The 24,832-nt window shown below is 39.9% G+C and overlaps 1 protein-coding gene across 1 annotated transcript in view; it reads left to right on the forward strand.

The window, feature by feature from the left end:
- The window catches only part of TBC1D4 (TBC1 domain family member 4), a gene marked incomplete at its 3' end in the record, with an annotated part of 111,382 nt that overhangs the window by 63,921 nt on the left and 22,629 nt on the right, over positions 1 to 24,832 (forward strand). Inside the window, exons 2-11 of the mRNA XM_082014256.1 lie at positions 1,405 to 2,007; positions 3,390 to 3,479; positions 7,460 to 7,564; positions 10,134 to 10,266; positions 12,150 to 12,241; positions 13,033 to 13,143; positions 13,797 to 13,916; positions 17,542 to 17,616; positions 18,638 to 18,864; positions 20,747 to 20,896. Of these exons, the coding sequence (XP_081870382.1) occupies positions 1,405 to 2,007; positions 3,390 to 3,479; positions 7,460 to 7,564; positions 10,134 to 10,266; positions 12,150 to 12,241; positions 13,033 to 13,143; positions 13,797 to 13,916; positions 17,542 to 17,616; positions 18,638 to 18,864; positions 20,747 to 20,896 (1,706 nt within the window). The remainder of the gene's footprint in view (positions 1 to 1,404; positions 2,008 to 3,389; positions 3,480 to 7,459; positions 7,565 to 10,133; positions 10,267 to 12,149; positions 12,242 to 13,032; positions 13,144 to 13,796; positions 13,917 to 17,541; positions 17,617 to 18,637; positions 18,865 to 20,746; positions 20,897 to 24,832) is intronic.

The following is a 24,832-nucleotide window of genomic DNA, read 5'->3' on the forward strand; positions in this document are numbered from 1 at the left end:
TTGAATGCCCAATGAAGGAGGAGTGTGTAATGGGAGACAGGGATTAAGACAAGGTAATTTTCCACTGTGACTTGCAAAAGTATTGGCATAGGAGATTACTGCCTCATGATACCAGTTGAAACTTGCTAACGTGGCTGAAAGAGATACTGTAGGGAGCATGGATTATTTATTGAGGTGTGACTTGAGATTTATCTTTTTTTAATAGAAAAAAATACTTTGAAACAAATTGTCAAATATTATAGAAATGGTGGGAAGCTGTATGGAATACAAAAGCTGTTGATTGATTGCATTGGATTAGGTGAGTGTTGAAAACCCATCTCACTTGCGAAAAAAATTAGATAGGTATCCGCTTTTGATCTCGTTGTCACTAGTAACTTATCCAATGCATGTAGCGTGATGCCATTCGTTATCTTTCCAGAGCTGACGAGACCTGGTGAGAAAGAGGTTTGGTTACTGTTGAAAGAGCAACTAGAATCTCCTATCTGTGGTCAGTAGAGTAGGACAAGTCCTTATTTTCTTTAGTGAAGGCAAAACGAAAAAAAAACTTGCATATTAAATATGCTGATACTGAAGGCAGATTTCCTCCCAAGGTGACTGGGATAAAATGGAAGAAGAACAAGGTGGCCTTAGAAGACTGGGTGATACAGGGCTGAAATTGAGAGTTTCTACTGGTGATGTGCAGTTTGGCCTTACAGGGTATAGTAGGGATCTGCAGGTGAGAATGATGGCGAAGAAGAGAGATTTGGGTGTGCTTCTTAATTGCAGCAGGGAAGCGTGACCTTATGTCATAGGATGCTATGTCATCCTATGTCATAGGATGGATGGGGTGAGGTTTTTGTGGTAGATTACAAATGAGAGCTAATGCAATTATACATGGTTCTTCGGTAAAATTTCCATACGCTTGCTGCCTGTATTCCAAAACCATCATTTGAAACTGATGGGGATTGCCAGTCTCTTTTGCATTCACAAAACTGCTTCCACAACTTTCCTAAGAATGGAATATCTGTCTCTGCAAAATAAAAACAAACAAACAGCAATGGTCCTATGTTAATACATCAGCAAGAGATGTTGATGTGGGAAGAGGGCTACAGAAAAAGAGAAGGCAGTCTCAGTTAAAAAAAAAAAAAAGTTAATGTTTGTCAGTAAACCTTCTGGTAATTTAAAACCTTATGTTCTGAAACAGGTTCCAGTAAAAAAATTAGAAATTACTTGTTCTGCTTCCACTGCATAAATAGTCTATACAGAATTTAGAATTTTCTATTTTCATATTGTCAGCCAAGAAGCTAGTGGCTCTCTGCTGAAGAAATAACTTGTGTAAATATTTGCATTAACAAATGTTTGACTGCCACTGTCTGTGCTATCTCATTTGTGGCTACTAAACAGACCTTTCAAACTGTCTCTTAGGTTCCTGATGTCATCAGCAGCATAAGACAAGTCTCCAAAGCAGCACTGAAAGAAGATGCCAAACCAAGTAAGGATAGTGAGGATGCCTTCTATGACTCTCAAAAATTTGAGGTCTTGTACTGCGGAAAGGTGACAGTGGCTCACAAGAAAGCTCCCTCCACGCTAATTGATGATTGCATTGAGAAATTCAGCCTGCATGAGCGCCAGCGCCTGAAACTATTAAATGAGCAGCGGAATAACGAGTCGAGCTTGGACTTACCCCCTTGTGAAGGAAATGTGCCAGCTTCTCCATCGGATAGCCCATTTGAGGAGCTGGACAGTCCAAATAACACTGCAGGGCATGCTGCGATGTTTATAATCGGCAGCCAGACCAACTTGACCAACCTGGCCAGCACTCGTGGCTCCTTTCCAGAGCGAATTTTAGAGGACTCTGGCTTTGATGAGCAGCAAGAGTTTCGCTCCCGGTGCAGCAGTGTCACTGCAGTTATGCAAAGAAGGGTTCATGACACAAACCTGAAAATACAGCCACGCAGAAGACATGCAAGTGCACCCAGTCATGTTCAGCCCTCCGATTCCGAGAAGAACAGGACAATGTTGTTCCAGGTGTGTGCTAGGATGAGCAATTTCATGTTGGTTTTGCACTGTATCTTCCCCTGTGCAGTTTGAAGCTGAGACAAGTTTTGCAAGATAAGTAGTATGGATCAAATATGGTTTCATGATTTGTCATAAATATTTATGTATCTGTTCATAAATGATTGGAACACAAGTAGCTCAGTTTTCTTAAGGAAGTCACCTCAGCTCATGAGCTCAGGGCAATTTTAAGAAAAAGGAATTACTTACGGAGTAATTACTCACAGGAGCAGAGTTTCTAGGGAAATAATTATTTCACATGCAGTTCTGGTTCATCTTTATTGGTGAGAGCTAGGACATAGCTGAAAAAAGTGAGTATTCTTTCAAAAAGAGAATTGATAAGGGCTTCCATGTGAACAAATCCCCTTTTTTTATGCGATTAAAAAGAAGCCCCGCAACTTCACATAAGGCTTTCACAGCCTTATACTTGAGCCAGACCCTTCATGATAACTTGTACTCATGTTCAGCTTGTTTTTTCACAGATGAGTACTCAAATGTCTGAGCACAGAAGGCTTCTTCACTCAGACCTCACGGGTTATTTCTTCTCTTGCCTGAAGAACATTTGACATTTTCAGGGCATGTATTGAGAAAACAAAAGGACACTTAAAGGAGGTGACCCATAAAAGGAAAGATCTTTGGACCTAAAATAAGAGGAGGCTAAATGCCTGGGTTTTGTCTTTCTGTTTGCTTTAAAGATCATCCTTGCCTTTTATTCTCTTGGGGAAATGCTAACTGAAGCGAGAATGCATTACCCTTTAGAAAGCCACAACTATCACTAGTAATGAAAAGGATTTAGCTGAGAAACTCTGAAGTCTATGGACTAAGTTCCATATGCTTGAGAAGCAGTTTGGGAAAGCTGAAAGGTAGCTAGCTGCAGAATCTACTCTTGTTCATCTGGAATTATGACAAAAACAAAAAGTATCACCTTAAGATCAACATACTTTCTCGGCTGATCTATAGTATAGGTAAAAAAATTAATAAATCCATAAATTCATTCTTTTTGATTGCAGATTTTAATTTAGCCACATTGTTTACTAAAGGTTTTAGTGTTGTCTGTCAAACGTGTGATCTTTGGACAAAATTAACTCGAAAAGGGGGGCGGGGGGAAAGCTGTCTTCTTTCCAAGTCTTTTTCCTATTCAACTGAGTGTGGTGTTCTTGCTGAAATATTCTTACTCAACATAGGCTGAATTATGGCACCCTTGTTCCTGTTGAGTAAGCTGTTGTGCTGAAGGTACTGTATCTGAACAAGAAAGGGCTAGATTGTGACATTTTTGTTGCCGTTAATGTTGTGCCTCCAAGACAATCATAGACTAGACTACTAGACTTATTTTTCTCTCCTCCCACCTCCCCCAGGTTGGAAGGTTCGAAGTTAACCTCATCAGTCCGGACACCAAATCTGTTGTGCTTGAAAAGAATTTTAAAGATATCTCCTCATGTTCTCAGGTAAGCAGCTCTCTACAACTACCTGAAAGGGGGTTGTGGCGACGAGGGTGTTGGCCTCTTCTCCCAAGTAACTAGTGATAGGACAAGAGGAAATGGCCTCAAGTTGCGCCAGGGGAGGTTTAGGTTGGATATTAGGAAAAATTTCTTCACTGAGAGAGTGGTCAGGCATTGGAACAGGCTGCCCAGGGAGGTGGTGGAGTCGCCATCTCTGGAAGTGTTCAAAAAACGTGTGGATATGGCACTTCAGGACATGGTTTAGGGGACATGGTGGCGCTGGATTAATGGTTGGACTTGATGATCTTGAAGGTCCTTTCCAACCTAGTGATTCTGTGAATAAGAAGCAGCACGTAGATCATCAGAAGAAAATGAATTTATTTGTTCTTCAGCTAGGTTGCCTTGCTGGTCTATAGGCAGCAGAAAAAAAGAAATGTAGAAATCTTTTTCAGTATTCTGTGCTGTTTTCCTTTATTTGGTCTCAAAAGCCATTGTTTAAACAGTTTATCCTATCTAAATTACCATGAATGACAGTAAATTGATGTTTTACCCCACTGGCTTCTTAATTAAAAAACAAATAAATAAAAGGGAGGGGGAGGGATTTTGAACAATTTGTGACTAACATGTATACAAATCCTGCATGGAGTTTGAGTCATCAACTTCTTTGGGGAGCACAGATGAAGAAATTGGATAATAAACTGCAATTGCTTCATGAACTCTGGCAGCAGACTTTAAGTTCTGATCTGCCTTTACAAGAGTGAGAGCTGTTACACAAATCAGGGTTTTCACTCATCTGGTAGCAGTTTGAAGTAGATACTGCACAAATAAAATGAGCAAAAGAGCTTAAGTACAGAAAAGATGAGTGCAAAATAACCAGTCCGAGCTGTGGTAGTGGCAGCTTTGATCATTGGCCAGAAAACAAAATATAAACTGTTCTGCTACAGGAGAGTATTGGATATACTTTTGGAAGAAGCTTAATCTCCATTTAAGATGCTCTGAGAGTGCTGTCTCTGAGCAGTTAAGTTCCTGAAAGCCTCTGGAATGAAAGGAGGAGAGCATCAGGTCAGCCCTCCAGAAAAACAGCAGTTCACCTGCATCATTTCTTCTGGAGAATATGGCAGTAGATGAACCTAGCTATGTCCAGTAATAAATAAATGTGTCTTAAGAAGTCAAATGTCAGGGCTGAGGGATTCACCTTCTTATCTTGCTGTTGTTCAACAACTGTTACTTCTGTCACTTTCTGTTTTGAGGTCTTGTTTATTACATTATTCTTTCATTCCCCATGCACATGTGTCACTTCAGGCCTCCGTAAACGTTATTATTCTAGTTTGAAGTACACTTCCTGGCATGCTCTAACACTGTGTTTCACACCCAGGTGCTTTCATTTTAATGCTAATGACAAATCTGCTCTTGCATGACTGTGCTACCAATGCTAATACAAATTAAGAACTGATCAATACTTGTAACTCGAGTGGAGTCTTGAGCTACCAACTAACGGTCCAGGCCCTTGAGTCTGCTGTTTAACTACGATTTGTATTGCTCTTGGTAAAGATAAAAAAGGAAAGTGCAAATACAGAATGGGACAGCATAATCAAACAAATGTGTATTAATAGGTTTATAATAAATACAGATCAAAGAGATTCTTAAAGCAGCGGTATGGAAAGCAAAATTTGCAGACGGCTTGAGTCTTCTCCCGCTTTGTGGGTGTACCGAGCTGAATAAAAGTGATACTTCAGCTTCACGTACTGGGCTCCTGGGTTGCATGTACATACTCATAATAGTCAAACAAAACAGTCCTAAGAGGGGACAACCATTGTTCTGCTGACTTTAAAGCGTTGTGGAGACCAGTAAGACCATGGCAGACCTTCCAGGCCCAGCTTTCCTTCAGTAAAATAACTGTGTATAGTAAATAGTGTTAGGTAATACTGTGTGTTGGGCTTTGGAGGTGGAGTTTTTCACCCCATGTCTTCACTTTCATTCGGAGCAAAGCTTTTGTTACTTTGCATGCTTGAATAACTCAAGCAGGCAGTAACAATACTGTGGAGTTTTTGTTGTTTTGTGGAGTTTTTTAATGCAAAACGGCTACTTTAGAGAAGTCGGGTTTTTTTTTTTTTCTATGTTCAATAGAAATGAAACATTAATTTGTTCAAGACTAACTATTTGGTTGCATAAACCTCATCAGTACTTCTTTTAAGAACTCGGTGCTAGCCATGGGGCTTCACTGTTGTGGATTTATAGGGCAGTGATTTACTGCGTATTGTGAGACTGCAGCTTAGGAATGTTTGTTCTTCTAAGCTTTACAAATGATGAAAAGGAGATGTTCTCTTCAGCTTGCATTCTGGATTCTTTTAGTCTGGTCTAATAAAGGTATTTTTATTCTATAGCTTAAGTATGGTTGATCTGCTGCGTTCAGTTCATTATCTGCACTCCATATAACTGTCAAAGCAGCAAATATAATTGATGATAAATCCCTGTGTTGTCTAAGCTCAGGTGTCAGGCAGCCGTAGAAGTTTTCTTGTTACAGCCTTGCTGACCTTGAGGGAACCTGGAACAACAACATACTTTGTTCTTTTGGCATGACAAGTCTGGCCACCCTCTTAAAGGAATGTGATGGAGGTACTGTTAATTGAGGAACATAGTGTGCTAGTTACGCTTCCATGGTGCAAGTGTCACGTCCATCTCCCCCACAAATGTTCTGCTATGGAAACTGAGAAATTAGACAGCAGTAGACTTGTTCATGCACTGTCAGCAGTGACGGAATTGGCACCTCACTGAACCACTTTAAGTAAATATGGTTTCCTTGCAAAACGGGGGACCAGACTTCACTCTTAGATGGATCAACATATGTGTATACATCTGTCAGTTCCCATTTTATGCTTTTGAAGACTTCACATGTCACAGGAAAATGCGTTCAATTAAGTCAGGATTAGTGTGGACTATGGTAAACTAATGCCATTTGTGCCATCTTAGATGCCCTCTGGACCTTTGTTAAGTTTTGCTGAAGTAGCACAAATGTAACTTTTCGAATTTTCTTTTTAAAAACTACAGTGTGTAGTGACAATATGTTCTGTCTGTCACGTAATGAGTTACCAATTTTGTCTAATGTTTTCTGCAGCAACAAACAAGTTGTTTTGTTTCCTCCCCTCTTTTATGATACAGGTGTTTTCGTTGGAGATGGATCCAAGCAACCGAGTTCTGGTTTCTGTTGTATTTGAACTTGAGGGATTAGACCTTCTTTTGGAGAAAATTTACTGTTACTGTAATCAGATGATAAAAACATTGGCAAAAACTTTAACAATAGTGAGTCATGTTCCATGAATTGAGACTGAGAATATTGTGCTTCTTAGGAAGCAGCATTCTTTGATCTTGTCAGTGCTGTTTTAGCAAGGCAACGTTCCCTGTCAAGCGGTGAGACTAGGATCTTGAAAGCAAACATCAGTAGTAATGTGTAGTAAGTCTTAAAACTTCTGGTATGTAACTCAGTCTCAAAGAATTTATTTAATACTTTGGTTGGAATTCTGCATGTCACCACTCATTCCCTGCTCTTTTTGGTATAGTCCAAACTTGTATTACAGGAAAGCAAAGATCTGTTGCTACTTTGATACTACTCCAGTCCCATGTTTTAGCGTGGGCTCATTACATTAAGTTTTCACTGCAGAGGCAATTCCAGATACAACCTAGGACTCTTTTTTGTTCGCTTCCCTGAAAATCCAGTTTTCATAATGGAAGAAATTCAGGTCTAGGTCTATTGCTGTATAACTTTTGTTTTGATTGTGTAAAGAGCTTCATGTAACGATTAAATGCAAAAAGCAATTTAAAAGATAGCTGTTGTAGTTGTAAAATAGATCATTAGGAGTATGCACTTACAGTTTCTCCCGATTTTTGTGTTGGCAAACGTTGGAGTCTGGTAACTATTTTTAGGATCACTTTGGAAACTAAACCCGTTCATAAAATAATCCACTAATGCTGTTTTTAAACTCTTTTAGGGTATAAAACATGTTGATCACTTTGGCTTCATTTGCCGGGAATCTGTTGAACCTGGGTTAAGCCAGTATGTTTGCTATGTGTTCCAGTGTGCAAATGAGTCTCTGGTGAGTATTTATTAATGATCCTAACCTTTCCATCAGAGGATATCTGAGGCATTTCCTAAACCATGGGAGTCTCTGTTATTCTGCTGTGTCAGCTGAACCTCAGTGGTCACGTCTTCGCAGGTGTGAGACCTCAGCTGTGAATATGAAAACATGCAATAGGAAATGCATACATTCTGTTCTTACATAGCCATGTCCTGGTACTCTGCATTTATCAGTAACAAATAGAAAAAAACCCAGATGGATGAGTTCACACATGCAGACTGTGAGCATATTTGATTGTAACTATGCATTTCTAATTGTTGAGACACTTGGTTCCCCATTAATCATGTAATTGCATGTATTGAATCAGTAACAAAGCTGATGATAAAACCCCAACATGCTTTTCAGGGTAGGGTTTAAACTACTGGCCTGATCTTGCATGTGTCTTTAGCCTGCATGTGGCTTTAGCATTTTCCCTGTAGTCTGTTTTGTTCCTCAGGAGAAGAAAATAGCAGCATCTGATCAGAGAAGAAGGAAACCATAATATGTGTGGATGTATGTAACTATAAAAAAGTCCATTGGACATTTCATAAAGTATGTATCAATCAATTTAAGTTCTAGGTGTCAGTGATTTAACTGATACAGGTAGCTTAATAATGTGAGATGCATGCAGGGAATAATTTTGGCTACTACATTTTTATGTTAAAGCTCTGACACTTTAAAAGAAGTTGATTTCTGTTCTGAAACATGTTTGTGCCTGATGGCTGTGCTAACAGCTGCTAACTCATTCTCCGATAAACTTAAAAAATCACTCTTCTGAAATGCATTTTGCTAATCCATCGACTAGCTTGAGAGTGAATAGATTTATGTCAATAAAACTTCAAACAGCTAACAGTCCTAGCTGAGGCTGCACTTTTATCAAAATGGGAGCTTGTTATGATATCAGCTCTATCTTTGTAGTAACAGAAAATTTTACATCTGACCTATTGATAATTCTGACCATGCATAATTCAAAGACTTAAAATGTGGTGCATAAAGAAACCATGTATTTATGAACCTCTGTACATATTCTAGTACCGATATGTGTGGGTATGCCCACCTTGCGATATGAAATGAACATTCCTGAGCTACTTTCAGATGCAATCACTTGGACCCCAGTGACAGTTTGACTGTGGCAGGGCAGAATTGTAAAACCTAATGCTTTCTGGATTCTGCGCTGCCAGGCAGGCTATGTTGTTAGTCTTTGTATATATGTGCTGTAAACCTAGCTACAGTCTGTGGTACAGTATTCGTGATTTCAGTGTAGTCATAACCCATATGCTTAGCACTGTTCTGTGGATCTTCCATCTGAGAGGCATCGTTGCCAACTTATAAAAATCATCAGTCTGTGTTGCAAGACAGATATTGACTGTTCAGTGCCCTGCTTTATTGCTAAGAAGAGAGCGCACGCAGAAATTACGGGTAGTGCTCATAACTGTGGGTTTTAGAAAATAAATAAATAAAACCTAAACATATTGGGGAAAAAAACTAGTTCAAATTTCCACATTCAGATGCCCTTTTTCTTTTTTTTTCTTTTTTTAATTCCCCTCCCAAGTGACAGTCCCTCAAAAAAGTCTGTATGTTTCCAATGTTAGACTGCATGATTTTGGTCTCAAATATTTCAGCCTTCTTCTTCCTGCTTATAAAAAAAGCAACAGGTAAGAGCAAGGACCTGATTCTGAAGTAAAATACTGATTTCTTTCCTAAGATTGTCATCAAGCTGTTCTCTCCTTCTTTCCATGGTAATACAAAGACTCAAAGAAACAGCTTTTAATAAGCATTGTATTCCTCTAAAATACAGACAGTGGAACTCCAAGTGCTTTGTATATATAAAGTCTGGGAGTGTATTTGAATGAGTGCAAAGAAACACTGTCACCTTGACCTTTCTTACGCAAAAGTTGAGCTTTTCCAGTGCTGGTGTGTGGGAACATAGCACTGCTGTATTTGTGGTAGCGGCAGAGGAAAGGTCAGGGCACACTGCAAGGCAGGCCAGCAGTACTTAAAGATAAGTTGATGGTTGTAATGAAGCTAGTAGTCAGTCTAGTAGCCTGGAGAACTGTGAACTGCTGTGGGAAGCTCCTGTCTGCCACCAGGATGGGTCTGTGGGGTTTTGTTCTAAAATGGTAAAACAGTGGGAGGAAAATTGTTGAGAGGGAGCATGTGCAGTTTACACAAGAAACTTGAAGCTAAAGAAAAAGAAATTAATGCTTTTTACTTAGCCAGCATATATTCAAGCCAAGAATTCCCACTTGAGGGTTCTTAAGGCAGCATCTGCGTGCCCAATAATCCTGAGTAGCTGCAGTTAGATATTCAAAATTACACTGTCTGGCTGAGCTTGAAGATGGTGAGCATCCACAGAAAAGGCAGAAAAGCTGGGAATACAACCTTGGTCTCTCTAGAAGACAGTAAACGATTTTGGGGTGTCTGTTTTTGGTTTGTTTTTTTTTTTTTATTGTAAAGGGCCTGTCTATGATGTCATTTGTAAATCTAATTTGACGTGTATGGCATGCATTTTTGTTTATATACTCTCTTTTCCCTCCCTCCCCTTTAGGTTGATGAGGTAATGCTTACCCTGAAACAAGCCTTTAGCACTGCTGCAGCTCTGCAGAATGCTAAGACGCAGATTAAACTGTGTGAGGCCTGCCCTATGCATTCATTGCACAAACTTTGTGAAAGGATTGAAGGTAGCAGCTGACTTCATTTTCTAATTGAGATTTTCTGATTATTCTAGAAGAATTTTTACTATACCTGTTAATTTTAATTATGTCAACCATGTGCTTTCAACAGTGTAAGAACAAAGGGAAAAGTATCCCAATAAGCAGCTCTTACCATCACTTGGCACTGTAATCAAGTGGAGGTGGTAGTGGTAATGATATTGCAACTGAATATAGTATAGCTTGTGTTATAAATACATACTCTTTCATCATACCTCTCAAATGTTAAGCAGAGCAGAAAAACCCACCAGGTCATCTTCTGTCCTTTTTTTTTTTTTTTTTCCTCTGAAGGTGCATGCTTTCAAAATGAGTCATAAAAAGACAGTTGTGATCAGAAAGGGTCTTGCTTTCTCATGTGTTCATTCTTTTCTGTGTGAGGTTATTTTTTCCTTTTTTGTGTTTATTCTCTTACACACTTCAAAACTTATTTCTATTATGGGAAATAAATGATTACGTTAGGGGATTAATATCTAATAAAGAAAGTTAAGGCAACTACGTGGCTTCAAATAGGGATACACAAACCTTTGTAGTTTCTCTGGAAGTGAGGTATGCCAGAACACATGCAAAAAATCTTACAAGATAGAATTTTTTTAAAAAAATTAGTAGCAGGGTCCTATTTTTATAGTCACTTCGCTGTGTCTCCTTGCGAAGTGTTGTATGCTAAAAAAGCAAATATGTTACACTAGCCTTTTATCTGCTGGTCTGGTGATGATGGTGCTGATAATTGACAGTTCTCCCATTCATTAAAAGTCACTATTGCTACTTACCTCCCTCTGGAGGATGAAAAGCAAAGTATAAAATCTTAGTGGAATGAAATCCGTTAGGTTGTGACTGGTATTTTCAAGGTTTAACAACAGATATTCGGAAGTGATAAAGCATAACCGGGAAAGTCTTCTGTCAATGAAAAACTATAGAGACTGATATTAATAGGCAGCGTAAGTATCTTGAATACAGGTACTTGCAAGCCTGGGATAAAGATCCAGTATCAAGATAAAATCTCTTCTAGGGTAACAATTTGAGTATGATACTAGTGTTTCATAAACTTTGTATTTAGTGACTAAAAGACTTCTTTTAGTGTCCCTTTCTTTTTATCCGCCTGCATTGTTTAGAGTCTAGAAGTTTAGCGTAATCAAACCCAGGGCTTCATAACTTCAGAAAATCTTTATCTGTTCTGATCGCAATTCTCTATGAATGATATCTACTTTGGATAGAAAAACCATATATCTTCATCTGATTTGGGGGATTTTGTTTTCCCCCATGGTTTCTGTAGATTCCTAGATCAAGCTCTGTGAGCAAATGTGCACTTTATCAAACATCGGAAATTCTTTCCTTTATTCTTTCAGCTTTTATGCTGCTCTTGCTTTCAGGAGTGTCTTCAGTTCTGTGGTATGACCTGTATCCTACCCATTCCCTGTGTAGAAACGCATCTAAACTTTTCAGTTAAAAGCGTCTGAAAACTTCTGAGTATCCCATGCATTGAGTATCTTTCCAGTTCCTTGGTCTGTTCCTCTCTTCCTCCTCTTCCATGTGGTTGTCAGGCTTGCATCTTTGTGAGCTTTTAGTAGTAGGACAGAAGATGTCAGTAGGGTAGCGAGCACAACCTTTTACACAGGAGCCAGACGCTTAGCTGCCGCTAGTTCTATTTTTACTGCTAAAGAAAGGAGACAAAACCATCTGGTTTAGCAAAACCTGAAGTATTTTGTATCATGTATACTGCAGATATACAGCTGTCATATGTTAAACCTTGTATAAACCCAAATGCAGGCTTATATCTTCTACTATTATTTTTTTCAAAAGTTTTTTGGGAGATCATTTTAGAATCTAGAAGCTTTAATGTTCCTTTCTTTTCTCAGGACTCTATCCACCAAGAGCCAAACTTGTAATTCAGAGACATCTGTCATCACTAACTGATAATGAGCAAGCAGACATTTTTGAACGTGTTCAGGTAATACGTTAGAAGGTGTTTCAAATTTGAAAAAGACCATGATAAAATGGACTAGGTATTTTTTTCTTCCAATTATGTTTGTTTTGTTATGTAGCTTGTCTAGAATATTTACTATTGTTCCAGCAAACGTCATACTGAAATAGCATGCTTCAACCCTAACCTCATGTGTGATACACTACTATCGGAAAAGTTTTGTTTCCCAAGTCTTCTGAGGTGCCCTGTGTTCATACCCGGAGTATTTTTTTCTGAGCATAGTTCTTCATCTATAAACACATTTCCCTACTTGAAAGGTGTGTGGGAGTGAGTTGAGAGCAGGTGAGACATGCAGGTATCGGGAAAGTGTCTGGCATTTTCAGAAGCTCTCTTTTTTGACTTATTCTGAGGCAAGATTCTGGTGTAAGCAAGTGTACTCAACTGGATGAAGTATACAACAAAGGCTCTGCTGTAGCTGCCTGAAGAAGGGAGTGGCTGTTTGGTTTTCCTGGGTTCCTTATTCCATTTATAACGCTGTACAATGGCAGACAACCTTAGAAAACAAAATGTGTCAGTGTAAGGCTACCTCCTCTCCACAGCCTGTAAAATGCTCCATATGGAAAGTTTCGGTCTATTTTGCTCAGGAGTATGAAGGCACACAAAAAATTGACAATTGCAATTTGACACACTCAAATAGTGCACTCTGGCATCTGGTGTATCAGTATATTAACTTCAAAGTATACATACATATGGAGGGGAAAGCAAGCAAATCATGACTTGAAAGACAACTTTTTTCTTTTCTTTGCTGTTACTGACAGAAAATGAAGCCTGACAATGACCAGGAAGAAAATGAACTTGTGATCTTACATCTACGCCAACTCTGTGAAACTAAGCAGAAAACGCACATTCACATTGGTGAAGCAGCATCGGTAAAGCTTATTTTTGTATTGTTCCTCTCCCTCCTCCCACCCTATTCAAATGCAACCTTGAATACTACCAGGGCCACTGCTAGAGTTCATCAGGGATAGCTGAAAGCTGGGTATTGTAATTAAGAGAGGACTGTGAAAGAGAAGTAATTTGATTTGATTTACAGTCGCATGCTTGTCTTTTTTTAAGTTTGGGGGCAGGAAGGCAGGGAAGACAGACAACCCATTACTTTAAGGTCTAGGTTTCCTTACAGTGTAAGGATACCTCTCTTGTCCTTTTCTTTCCTCCCTGATCCGCACTCCCAGTCATTTCTATGGGGAACAGGGATGAAGAGGTCATTGGTTTCAATTTAAACTACAAACTTACAAGGCAAAGGAAATGGGTAACAGTATTGTTAATGGATATGCTTTTACGAGATAGTCCTTAAGGATGAACTGTGCCTTTAACTGTGGGTTTGGTTTTTTTTCTGGGTTTGTTTTTTTTTGGGGGGTGTGGGGGTTTTTTGTGGGTAGAGTTTTTTTGGTTTTGTTTTTTTTTAAAGAAAGGCCAAGGGTATGTTGTTTATTATGTAACTTGGTTCAGTTCTAGTCTTTGGAGGTCTGCAATTGCGAAAAGAATTGCCAAAGCTGAATTGTGTCCTTGCTCATTTCAACAGACCATTTCTAACAGTGCGATTCCAGAAAGCACCACCAGTGGTGGCAGGTTTAAACTTGACATTCTGAAAAACAAGGCCAAGAAATCCTTGACTAGCTCTCTGGAAAATATCTTCTCAAGGGTAAGATTAACAACTCATTGTCAGCAGCTCTCCGGGATACCCTTGACAGTAAAGACCTATCAGATTTTCTTTTGGGTTTTTGCCTCAGTCTGATAAATACTTAATGAAGCGATATCCCTGTTGTGAAATCTGAGGGTTATAGCTGGGTTGATTGTGACTTAACTGTGCTAGAAAGTTTATGGTCGCTGATTGTGACTTAATTGTGCTAGAAAGTTTATGGGAAGGCCATACATACAGAGGGGAAAAAAGACAAATTTTTCTGAATAATGAATGCTCATTGTAGGTGGCAAGTGAGTTAGCTGAGCATGATCGGATGTGTTGCTTCAGAATAAAAAAATTTAATCAGGATGGTTGCATGATCCCATAGAGACATGTTATCTTTTTGAAAGTGTGACTAAATATTCCTGCATAAGCTGGAAATCTTTCTGGTTTGAGAAGTAATGCCTTACTTCTCATAGCTAAAATTACTCATATCGGTCACTAAGAATCCTTAGAAAATAGTAACAAAGTTGTTCTTTTTCAGGGGAAAAAAAAAAGACAAAGATTTAAAAAAAAATGACTTGGTCTTCGTTTCAATGTTGCTAGCCAGGTATGATGTGGAATTGCAGCTAATTACTGGAACTCTCCTGCATTAAATAGCCTTTTAAAGAAGTCATCTGAATTGCAAGTTGAGGCATATAGAGGAGTAACTGAGGAAGGTTGGGTGCCTGGGATCCAGTATGTTGTTACAGAGAAAGTGTGATGAGCTGTGAATCCTGGATGGTGAGGTCTAAATATAATTTGGAGCAGTGAAATTAAGTTCTTCCTGCTAGTAATTTTAAAAGTATGATGCTAAATCAAGGCCTAAGTTGCATTTGTCCTGTAGCTTATATAGGTATGATATAAAGTAACTTGCAAACGTAGTATGCCATAGATGTTCCCCATAAAGGAGGCAAAATATTATTTGCCAAGGAGAATGCTTAGAACTGTTTGTAATTAAAGTTAGATGTGGATTTGACCTAGGACTGAAGCTAGCGTTAAAACTCTTCTGGCCAAATCTGGCCTGTGTTGTGTAGCAAGTTTTACATGCTAGGGACTTGGTCGGGGGGGGAGAGAGAGAGAGTGTGTGCAAAAGAGAGGGATGACAGAAGATCTGGGTAACTTCAGCAGTCTGGAATATCATAAAATGGTGACAGCTACAGTCATGCCTGTGCTGAGTCTGATTTCTTTTCCACATCTAAAGGACATGTGACTGGAAAGTGATCTAGTTCTGACGGTGGGTCACTAACCCCGTGGTGGTTGTGGAATAAACATACATCACTGGGAGGAACATGGTAAAGCAGCCTTGCTATATACAGATGTACTAGCACTTTGATCATGTCAAAGAAAAATTATTTAGATGAAATGCACTGCTTAAGTTGAAGAGTCTCTAACGGGAAATTGCTCATATATTGTTGTTTTTGATGTAGTATGTTCCTTCTCACCAGGGACACTGTGACATGCTGCATGATACAGTATAAGGATGTACACGGTCCATGATTGATTTCAAGAGAAATACAAACACGAGTCTGGATTAGGGCCATTTTAAGCTTGCTATTTATGACATGGACTTGCTGTTGTGAGGAAGGTTGTCTCCTCTTTAACTTGAAACTGCCAAGAGAGCAGGAACAGCAGTATGTTGTAGTGAATCGTGATACACATAGAGGTTCATCCTTGCAGATCCGTTTAAAGGTTATGCAATGCAAGACCGAGAAAAATGGTTCACAGTGCAGCTCAACCACTAATTATTTACTTAAAGCAGGTATATATGACGAGTGTCTCTGTGCACGTATACGGTGTGTTATGTGCATATGTGTGTTATACAGTGACTATTTCAATATTTCTTAACCCTCATCAGACTATTGCAACAAGCCTAATGGATTGTGGCTAATTCCTAAAGGCATTTAGGCACCAAATACCTATCGGTGTGGTGGGTTTTCCTCTCCCTTAAGCCAGCTGCAAATCATATGGTATTGATGTAATGGGATGCTAACTATTGCATGATTTATCATCTTTATTTTAAAGTATATTTAGTAACAAAGAGACCAGGAAAGAAATTCAGTAGTTGTTTTTTGGGGGTTTTTTGTTGGTTTTTTTTTTTTTTAATTGGCATTCAACATCTTTTGGTAGATAAAAAGATTTAGGTAAAAGTCACTTTACATGGGGGAGAGACTTACACAGCCTCAATCTTAGCAAAATTAGAAATACGTATGTAGTAACCAGGTATCTAGGAACACTTTAAGTGGATGGTTTCTTAGCTAGATAAATAACATCAAGTGACATTTTAAGCTACTTGAAGGACTAGCTGCTCGCTAGTCACCATAGGGAAACATGCTGGGTTCTGTGCTCTGGCTTCCCTTAGTCCCACAGGAATGGCAGTTTTTCACTTGTTTGTTTTGCTGGACTGATCTTATTTTTTTCAGGTTTGAATTGAAAACAGGCTGTGGCTTCCTAATTAGGTACCTCAGAAAAATAAATACAACCTCTCTTTCACCTTATGAACAGATTTCTTCCAGCTCATGCTGCACTAACCTCTCCTGTTGTTGTTTTTTCTGAACCAAAAAGCCCTTCTTACAGTGCCAGAAGTGTGTGTGTGTGTGTGCGTGTTTTAAAGCTAGAGAGAAAGTTCCAGGTTACCTTTGCTCTTGTTTTATTGTGAGGGTCAGTGAAGAGGTGCTTCAGGCAGAGTATTCATTGGTAATGAGCTTAAATGGGATAATGTACTTAAAGGTCACTCTAAGTCTTGAAAATAAACCCTACTAGGATAAAGTAGGCTAAATAAATACTGCTGATACTGACAAAACTTCCCCTGTAGTTCCAAGGATGCCAAGAAAAGCTCTACCTATAGTTTTCCTAAAACCTAGGCTATTTTTCCCCTGATAAAGTACTGAAAGCAACTTACTTCAGCAGTTGGAGGTGTCCAACAGCATACATCCCCCATGTTTCATGGGAGTTAAGTTAGGAGTGAAAGGTAGTCAAAAGTATTACAGCTCTGTTACCTCTTCCTGTGAAACCAGATGCCTGCTAACAATTTCAGCAAGGATCTGCTAATGCGAATTTCTAGCAAATTTTACCCAGGGTTATCTGCATAATAATTGAAAAGGCTCGTTTGTATCTGGCACTATTTGGCTGCACTTGCAGCCAGAGAGCATTTTTTCCCCAGTTTTAGTGCTTTCATTACTTTTGCCAACGTGGAATTAATTTGCTTGAAATGTCTAGATATGAAGTAAACTGTTTAGATTGTAGTATGTCAAACGCATCTGTTAGCTGCAGTGCATGCACAGTACTGAAGTCTGGAGCTTTTTGAGCTTAGCTGTTTAAGCCAAATCAGCTATTTTACCTCAAATGGATCAAGAAATACTCAGTTGTTTCGGACAACAGGTTTAAAAACCCTTGGGAGCAAGGTGGGAGAAGTTACAGTTTTGCCAGCTAAAGATGTCACCGCTTGTAAAATCCAGCGCTTGGCCCATGATCTGTGGTCTTAACATCAAACGTGTCACATGTCTGAACTGCCCTGTGTTCACCTGCACAGCTGTTGCCATCTTTGCTTAACCTTCAGAAAAAGAGGGAAAAGACCAGATTAAACTACTCGCCTTTTTTCTTGCAGGGAGCCAACAGAATGCGAGGCCGCCTGGGAAGCATGGACAGCTTTGAGCGCTGCAACAGCCTTGCTTCTGACAAAGTACGTAAGGAGCTTAGTTAAAATTGGCACGTTTTCATGTGTGGGTGTTAATGAAGTGTAAACACGGCAGCCTGCTTCAGTTTGAAAGAAGTAGCACAAAGCACATCAATTCATAAAACTCAAATAAGAGTTTCCACTGGGAGGCAGAGAGTGTGAGAAAGCTGGCATATATGTTGACTGGAAGCTTCAGCTTTAATCTGTTCTTGGATGGCCAGTCCTTTTTTCTGCACTTTCCTTGCTTTTAGAAATAGCAGGGAATTTCTGGTCGGCTTCTGCCTTATTTTGCTGAGGTAATTTAAAAAAGGTTGTATCTCAACAACAGGAAATACTCTGATGGTGAAGAATCCTTTCTGTAAGTAATAGCTGCTTTAGGGAAGTAAGAATTTTTGACCTAAAACCGGCTGTTGGGGATGCTGTATGGGGGCAAGTGGGTGGGACTCTGTTCACTTTCTTTTTGTTTCCTGTTTTTAATGTTTTACCTCACGTGAGGATTGGTTGCTGGTTTTCCCAGGAGGTGAAGATTCTGTTACGGTTTTCCTGCTACAGCTACTCATAAACTGGCTGTGTAATAACAGTCTCTCTTCCAGGATATCGCTATTATATCAGGAAGTACGGTACAGGAAGTATGCTCGCAATATGTCGAGGAAACTAGCTAAAAGCGGTTTCCCTAGTCTTTTCAATTCCTGTCTTTTCCTGAAAGCACCAGAAGTCCGGTAGCTGGAATGTCGGTCCCTGTGAGAGGATGCTTAGAGTAATTAGTATGTTGTTTGCATTGTATATGTATTTTTATTCCTCCCTCCTGTTTGTTTCTTTTTTTTTTTTTTCTAAAGAAGGATGCTGCTGGTTTGGAGTACATTATCAAAGGATGTCTGGTTTTGGTGATAATTAGCATACAATAGGCCATGACCAAGAAAGGGGAGAGGCTTTGGTGCCCCGATGCGGCGCACGACCCGTGGGGTTAGGCGAGAGCTCTCGTAGGGCGCAGAGCGGCAGGCCTCACTCCGCCGGCACTTCCTTTCAGGACGCTTCGCCAGGCGATTCCCCACCAGCTACTCCTCCGGCGTCCCCCGTGTCCTCGGCCTGGCAGCCTTTTCCCGAGGAAGACTCAGACTCCCCCCAGTTCAGGAGGCGCGCACATACCTTCAGCCACCCCCCCTCCAGCGCCAGGCGGAGGATAACCTTCCAGAACGGGAGGTCCCAGAGCGTCCGGTCCCCGCTGCTGCGGCAGAGCTGCGTCGAGACAGCAAGGTGAGTCAGGGCATGCCGCGCCACGCGCCTGCTGTCTCCCGCGATTCCAGCGCACGAGCCTCACCCCTGTTCCTTCTTACGGAAGCTGTTTCTACACTGCTCCGGACTTTTTATTTACTTTTTTGTTATTTATTTTCAGCCCGTTTTCTCCCCCTCCGAGTAGTTCGGTGCTTTGCGGTAACTCGCTAATCCCTAAATTAGTGATTCGGGGGAGGCGTCAATCCAGTGAATTGATTGTCGGGCTAGGTGCCGGTGCTAATCTATTTATTTACTTATTTGTCTCCTCTGAGCTGAGCCTTATTTGGCAGTGTCAGTAGTCAGGCCCTTTGGAGAAGAGGTCTTCGCTGCTTTTAACCATGGTAGCCTGACGGTTTTATGCCGGGATGAAAAAGGCACTGACAGCTTCAAGTGTCTGTTGCTGTGTTAGCCAAGCTTCCAGAGAGTATGTCCAGAACTAAAACTGCTGAGGAGTCTCACAAAAGGACTTAAGGATTAAACGCCTCTACTGAACTGAGGCATGCGATTTCCCTGTTTGCCTCTCTCAGAAGCTTCCCTCTGTAAGTTCTTCCCCCTTCCTTCTTGGAGACTCTCCAGCTATTATCATGTGGGATGCTGCTCCTTCAGGAGTTCCTTCCCTCAGTCAGAAGAGGTCCCCACAGCTCACTGTGGTCATCTTTGGTTGTACTTTCTCTCTCTGCCTCCATTCTGGCCATCTGCAGTAAGCGACGGTGCAATCTCCAAAACCTTTACAAAATTCAGGCCCAGATGAGCTGAATTTTTTCTGTTGGAGGAGAACTTTCTCCAAACTACTCGTCTGTTTCAGTGCTTGGCTGCAATTAGGCTTTTTGTGGGCTCTTTCAAAAAATGGCTTTAAATAATTAGTTTCTCACTCGTTTGATGTCTAGGTTAAAATACCAGTGTGAATGCCACACCAGCTTGTAGAGAGAGGCTAAAAATTTTATTCTGTTTAAGAGAATGGAAGGGGGTGAAGGGTAAAAAACTAACCTTGAAATATCTGTGTTACATTGTGTTTCTGAAGAGATAAATAATGTGGTTTTTACTGAGATAAACTTTGGTTATGTTTTTTTTTTCCACTGACTATGTTGTATGCAAACAGGAAACCCTGACAGTTCAAACTGAAGGACTTGCTGACTTCACTTCTTTGTAATAACTTTTAAGAAGTCACTGATTAAGTGGCATCATCAGCAGATTTTCAGTCAAAACAATTTGTAACAACTTGGTTTTAGGCAGGGATTTTTCCTTCTCTACTTTCCTATTGAGGATTAATCAAAAATGGAAAAGAAACTGAATTAATTTTTATCTCTGTGTGTGTCCCAGCACTTGTTACTATTTTTAAGTAATGTTTAACTGTATAGTAGGACTATTTTTCTTGATTTAAACACTTCACAAAAATTTATCCAAAATTAAATTTAAATGTTTAAATTTAAATATGCATTTAAATATTCTCTATTTTCTAATGTGTTCTAGCAATACGTGTTATTTACAAGAGTAAGAGAAAGCTGAAGGGAAAAAACAAGGTGGTTCATGTTATTGGAAACAAGTTTCTAAGGATATTTTCTGAATGTTTCAGAGATTCTTTTTCTGAATTTGCTTTGAGAGTAAATATGGCTAACGAAATAAGGTGGTCCGCCTGTTCTGCATGTCACTGAAATGTTTCTTAAAAGAAATAGGGTGTAATAGCAAAATGAGTATCATTGGGGAAACTGCCCAGTAGTGCAGTTGGTACTTTTTATCTTCTGGAAAACAAAGTTACTGTAAACCAAGATGAGGTACTTTGCCAATGTCTTTAATCTGGATGTTTTGTTGTTCTATCCAAATCCATGCTGACCCAGTCTGCTGTGTTCTCTTGTTGCCTGCACAGCCCTATCGTAGGGGTTCGGCACGCTCTCAATGAGAGTGAATCTGCGTCACCTGGTCTCCCCTCCTCTGTCTCTGCCCCTTCTTTCCTGAAAAGCTTTTACCAGGGCTCAGGAAGGTTGCTCCAGCACTCAGGAAGTGACTTCTCCAAGAGGTGAGAGCTTTGTCTCCTGCCTAGTTCTTCAGTGCCACCAGCGTAACAACAGGATTCCTAGTGCAATGCAGCACATGGGATCTCTCCCACTCTGCCTTGTGCTCCTGCATTTCTAACAGACTTCCTAAGTGCTTGATGCAAATGGGCCAGCAGGCTTTTGGCCAAAAACCACTGTTAAAAACAGAGGCTTGTCTGCTGACATCTAGTAGCAATGACCTCTTTCTGTTGCGGTGTTGCAAATCTGTTGCATTGGTTTGTCACTTGAAATGCAATGGTTTTTAGGATTGTCACGCCAATTTAATGCTTTCTCTGCTGAATACAAACCAGCATGTGTTGCTGTGATCATTGGCATGTGAAAATAAGGAAAGAGCAATGTGAAGAGAGCACAGTACTAACGTGGGATGCCTGTGCATGAGGAAGGGGAAATGCCAAGTTGGCTAGGTGATGCTAGCTATGAGATGTTCAGAGAATCAGAAAATAACTTGCAGTTGAAGAGGAGTGGGGAAGAAGCGAAGATACAAAAATGGCTTTCTGAAATAGGTGCGAAAGACTAAATATCTGAATGGAAGTCACACTTTTTACTGTGAGAATAGGCCCTCCTTCAGGAGGGTGCTTGAGGAAACTCTGTATGTGTTATTTTCTGAAGCAGGCCTGTAGTGAATAAGGTGGAGCCATAGTTTTGAACTTCATCATGTTTTTTTGTCAGTTGTTGGTGGTTTTATTTCTCCTCTGTCAGTGACAACTGCTTTTTACCTTGTCAGTCTGTCCATGTTCACTGAACTATACTTGTGTTTCTGGTACTCTTCATCTCTGACTGTGGCTCCCCGCTAATAGTTCCTAACAGGAAGCTGTGGAGTTGTAGAAGATGCTTTTGTGACTGTTTCTCCCTGGAAGAATAACAGTAGATTGCATTCTTACCAAAAACAAGTGTTGAGATCTGGATTCTGGCTGTGTTAGGACTCTTAATACATGGGGATTTCAGTTGTATGAGATGGGTGTGGAAGTTCTTAGGGGTGCCTAAAGAAATTTTTTCACTTTGTGGAATGCAGTTTTGTGAAACACAGATTAGTTTGTCGTCTCCATTTTAGGGTAGATCATAAGAAATTATGTAAATATACAAACTAATGTTAGAGGCAGTTGACCTAAAGGTGGCTTTAAGGTGCAGTTTGCGTTAGTTATCTCTAATAATGTATAGGTTAGGATAAATACAAAGTACACATCATGTCCTTAAGCACACTGTATCCTACCTTTCACTGACAGTTAAAGTGTCTCTTTCTGGCCTCTAATACGTAATTTCTGTACAGCATGCAGCCAAAACTTGTAATGTAGACACAATCACAAAACACCTAGTGGGAGATTTCTACAGTTTAGGTCGTTCCATCAGAATAAACTTGTGTTATAAACTGTGTTTATTTCCAGAATAAACTTGGAATAAGGTGAGACATCCTTACAGGAATGTGACTACATAGCCTTAGTGGCAGGACCACTGCTGCCCCTCCACCCCCATTGTCCCTCAGTCCCACAGCTTTTAAGAAGTAAAGGTTAAATTGTCTGGATTCACTTTCTAATAGAAGGATAATGTAAACTAATTATTACTTAATTTTATCATGTCTTTCCAAAACCAGTCTTAGAAATACCTCACAGTTTTGAAGAGGGAATCACTTTAAGGTGACCCCACCTTTCTACGCAAGCACAAATGAATAAAGAATAATCAGTGTATGTTTTTGAAATTTGGGAGGAGAGACTGACATCTCATCCAGTGTAGAAGTAACCTTTTAATATTGCCTGTCATAAACCTTTTGTCCAGTAATAGTTACTTCATAAGTAAATTAGGTGCTTAGATTTTTCCATTCCCTACTGCACTGCAGTAACGCTAGATTAAGTAGCAGGTAAATTATTAAAGTTGAAATTAAAGAAACTGATGAGTGCACACCAGGGAGTGCAGACAAATGACAAAAAAATAACCTTTTCCAGACTACCTTGGATTATTTGGGTTCCAGTCCGACTTTGTTTCTGTGTTCCCTTCAGTTAGCAAACTTGGTTGAAGCTGAACCAACGCCCAGGTCAGTTTGTACAGGCAGCTGTATCCCATTAAACCTACCTTTCTGGATTTGGGGAATGTAGGTATTGAGTATTGTACTTAAAACTGTACTTTAATGCCAGCTAATTCCAAGCTGAAATGTCTGAGATACTACTCTTTCTGGATTTGGTTATCCACGCTAATCAAGATACTGTGTTTCATTATAATGGAGTTTTGAACTGTAAGGTGGGGAGATCTTCAAATTAGGAGCCGCCCTGTTTCTACCTAGGTTTCATAGTATACAGGTTTCTGATACCATTTAATCTTGAATTTGTGTGAAACCTCTTGTGAAAATGGAATCTCATAAGCTATAGATCTTGCTGGGAGCAACTAGGCTGTAAGGAAATTGTTGTAGCAAGGGTGAAGTGTTGGCATCTAGTTGGGTTCATGAAGTGAATGCAACAGATATATTCAGAAAGAAGCGCCAAATGAATAATGCTGATGTGATAAGAGTGACTGAGGTAATCCATCCGTCACTTGAACTGGCTAATGGCTAATGAAATATGTTGCCCAACTGATCGTGGCTGAAACTCTTTACCTCTTTAGCTTGCAAATGTGTGCCTTGCTGTCAGGTTTATGAATGAGAGGAAATTAAGATGGTTTATGGTATAGTTTTTCTTGTGGGTCCATTTGTTGTGGGGTTTTTGGTTTTGTGGGGTTTTTTTCCTTTGGTTATTTTTCACAGAGAGGGCCATCTTCTATCCCAGTAGGGTCAACAGGGGAGGTGTTCTTGGCATTCTTATATGAGTGTATGTTAGGTTGGAGTTGAGCATAGTATGGCAGTCCTCCACAATCTGAAGACTAAGCTGTTTAACTGTTAGGAGCCCCAGTTAAAATGTCAGTGCATTTTTCACTCTAAGAATAATCATGGTACACATCACTCATGATGTGTATTCTAGCCACATTGCACTGGAGAAGAATTCTTTGTAGTATGACTTCCCTTATCATGTAGCTTTGAGATGACATGTGATGTGGCAGGCAGCTTTTCTTGGTGTTCTGGTGAACTTGAATGTGCAGGAGCAGAGGCAGTTTCAGTCTGAATTCATTTTAGAAAGATGTTTGATTTGTAGCAGTCAGGTGGGCCTATGCAAATAACACCAAGCCAGGGTCAGCTGGGGAGCTGGGTGTTAAAAAGCAGCTCTCCTTATCATGTATGTGTCTTTATGTATTGGCCACTGTATAGAAGATGATTCTGATCCATGTTTACATCACATTTGGCATATGGTCAGAAACTCAGGAACTGATAATAGGGTGTTGGAGATACAGTGGCTCTCACCTGATTGTAGACATCTTCATCTCATCTCATCAATGGAGAGAAGTTGGTGTTTCTGCAGCGCAGTTGCTCTCATCCTAATGTGATTGTCTTTAATACTGTGACATTTACGGAGCTGATCCTGCCTATTTATCTACCTTTCTTCCTGAACACTAATACAGCTAGTTCTGCCTGTCACTGGGGACATCTTCATTTAGAAAACATGAATCATGCCCTAGAAGTGTCTTGATCTTCATTAAAAAGGAAGCCTCAGTTGATTTGCTAGGTTTTAAATGGCTGCGTTGGGGCTACCTAAAGACAGGAGAAAAAAAAATTATTCTCCAGATAAGTCCACTATGGTAAAAGACATACCTTTTTTTCCTAATGTTTGTGGGGAGACTGACCTTTTTGGGTTTAATTCTCTAATGATCACTACTGTGATGCTTTATGTGGAAGAGAGAAAACACCAATGTTTTCTGCTTTAAGGAATGAACAGTATAGTAAAGTTGGGAATCAACACAGTATTAATAGATGCCTTCAGAATGTTTTTACTGCATTGTCGATTCCTTTGTCCAGAGGGAAGTCTAGAGTGAAAATGGTTTGT

This window comes from Phaethon aethereus (assembly GCF_964289735.1).
Source record: "Phaethon aethereus genome assembly, chromosome: 1".
In the NCBI taxonomy this organism is placed as follows: Eukaryota; Metazoa; Chordata; class Aves; order Phaethontiformes; family Phaethontidae; genus Phaethon; species Phaethon aethereus.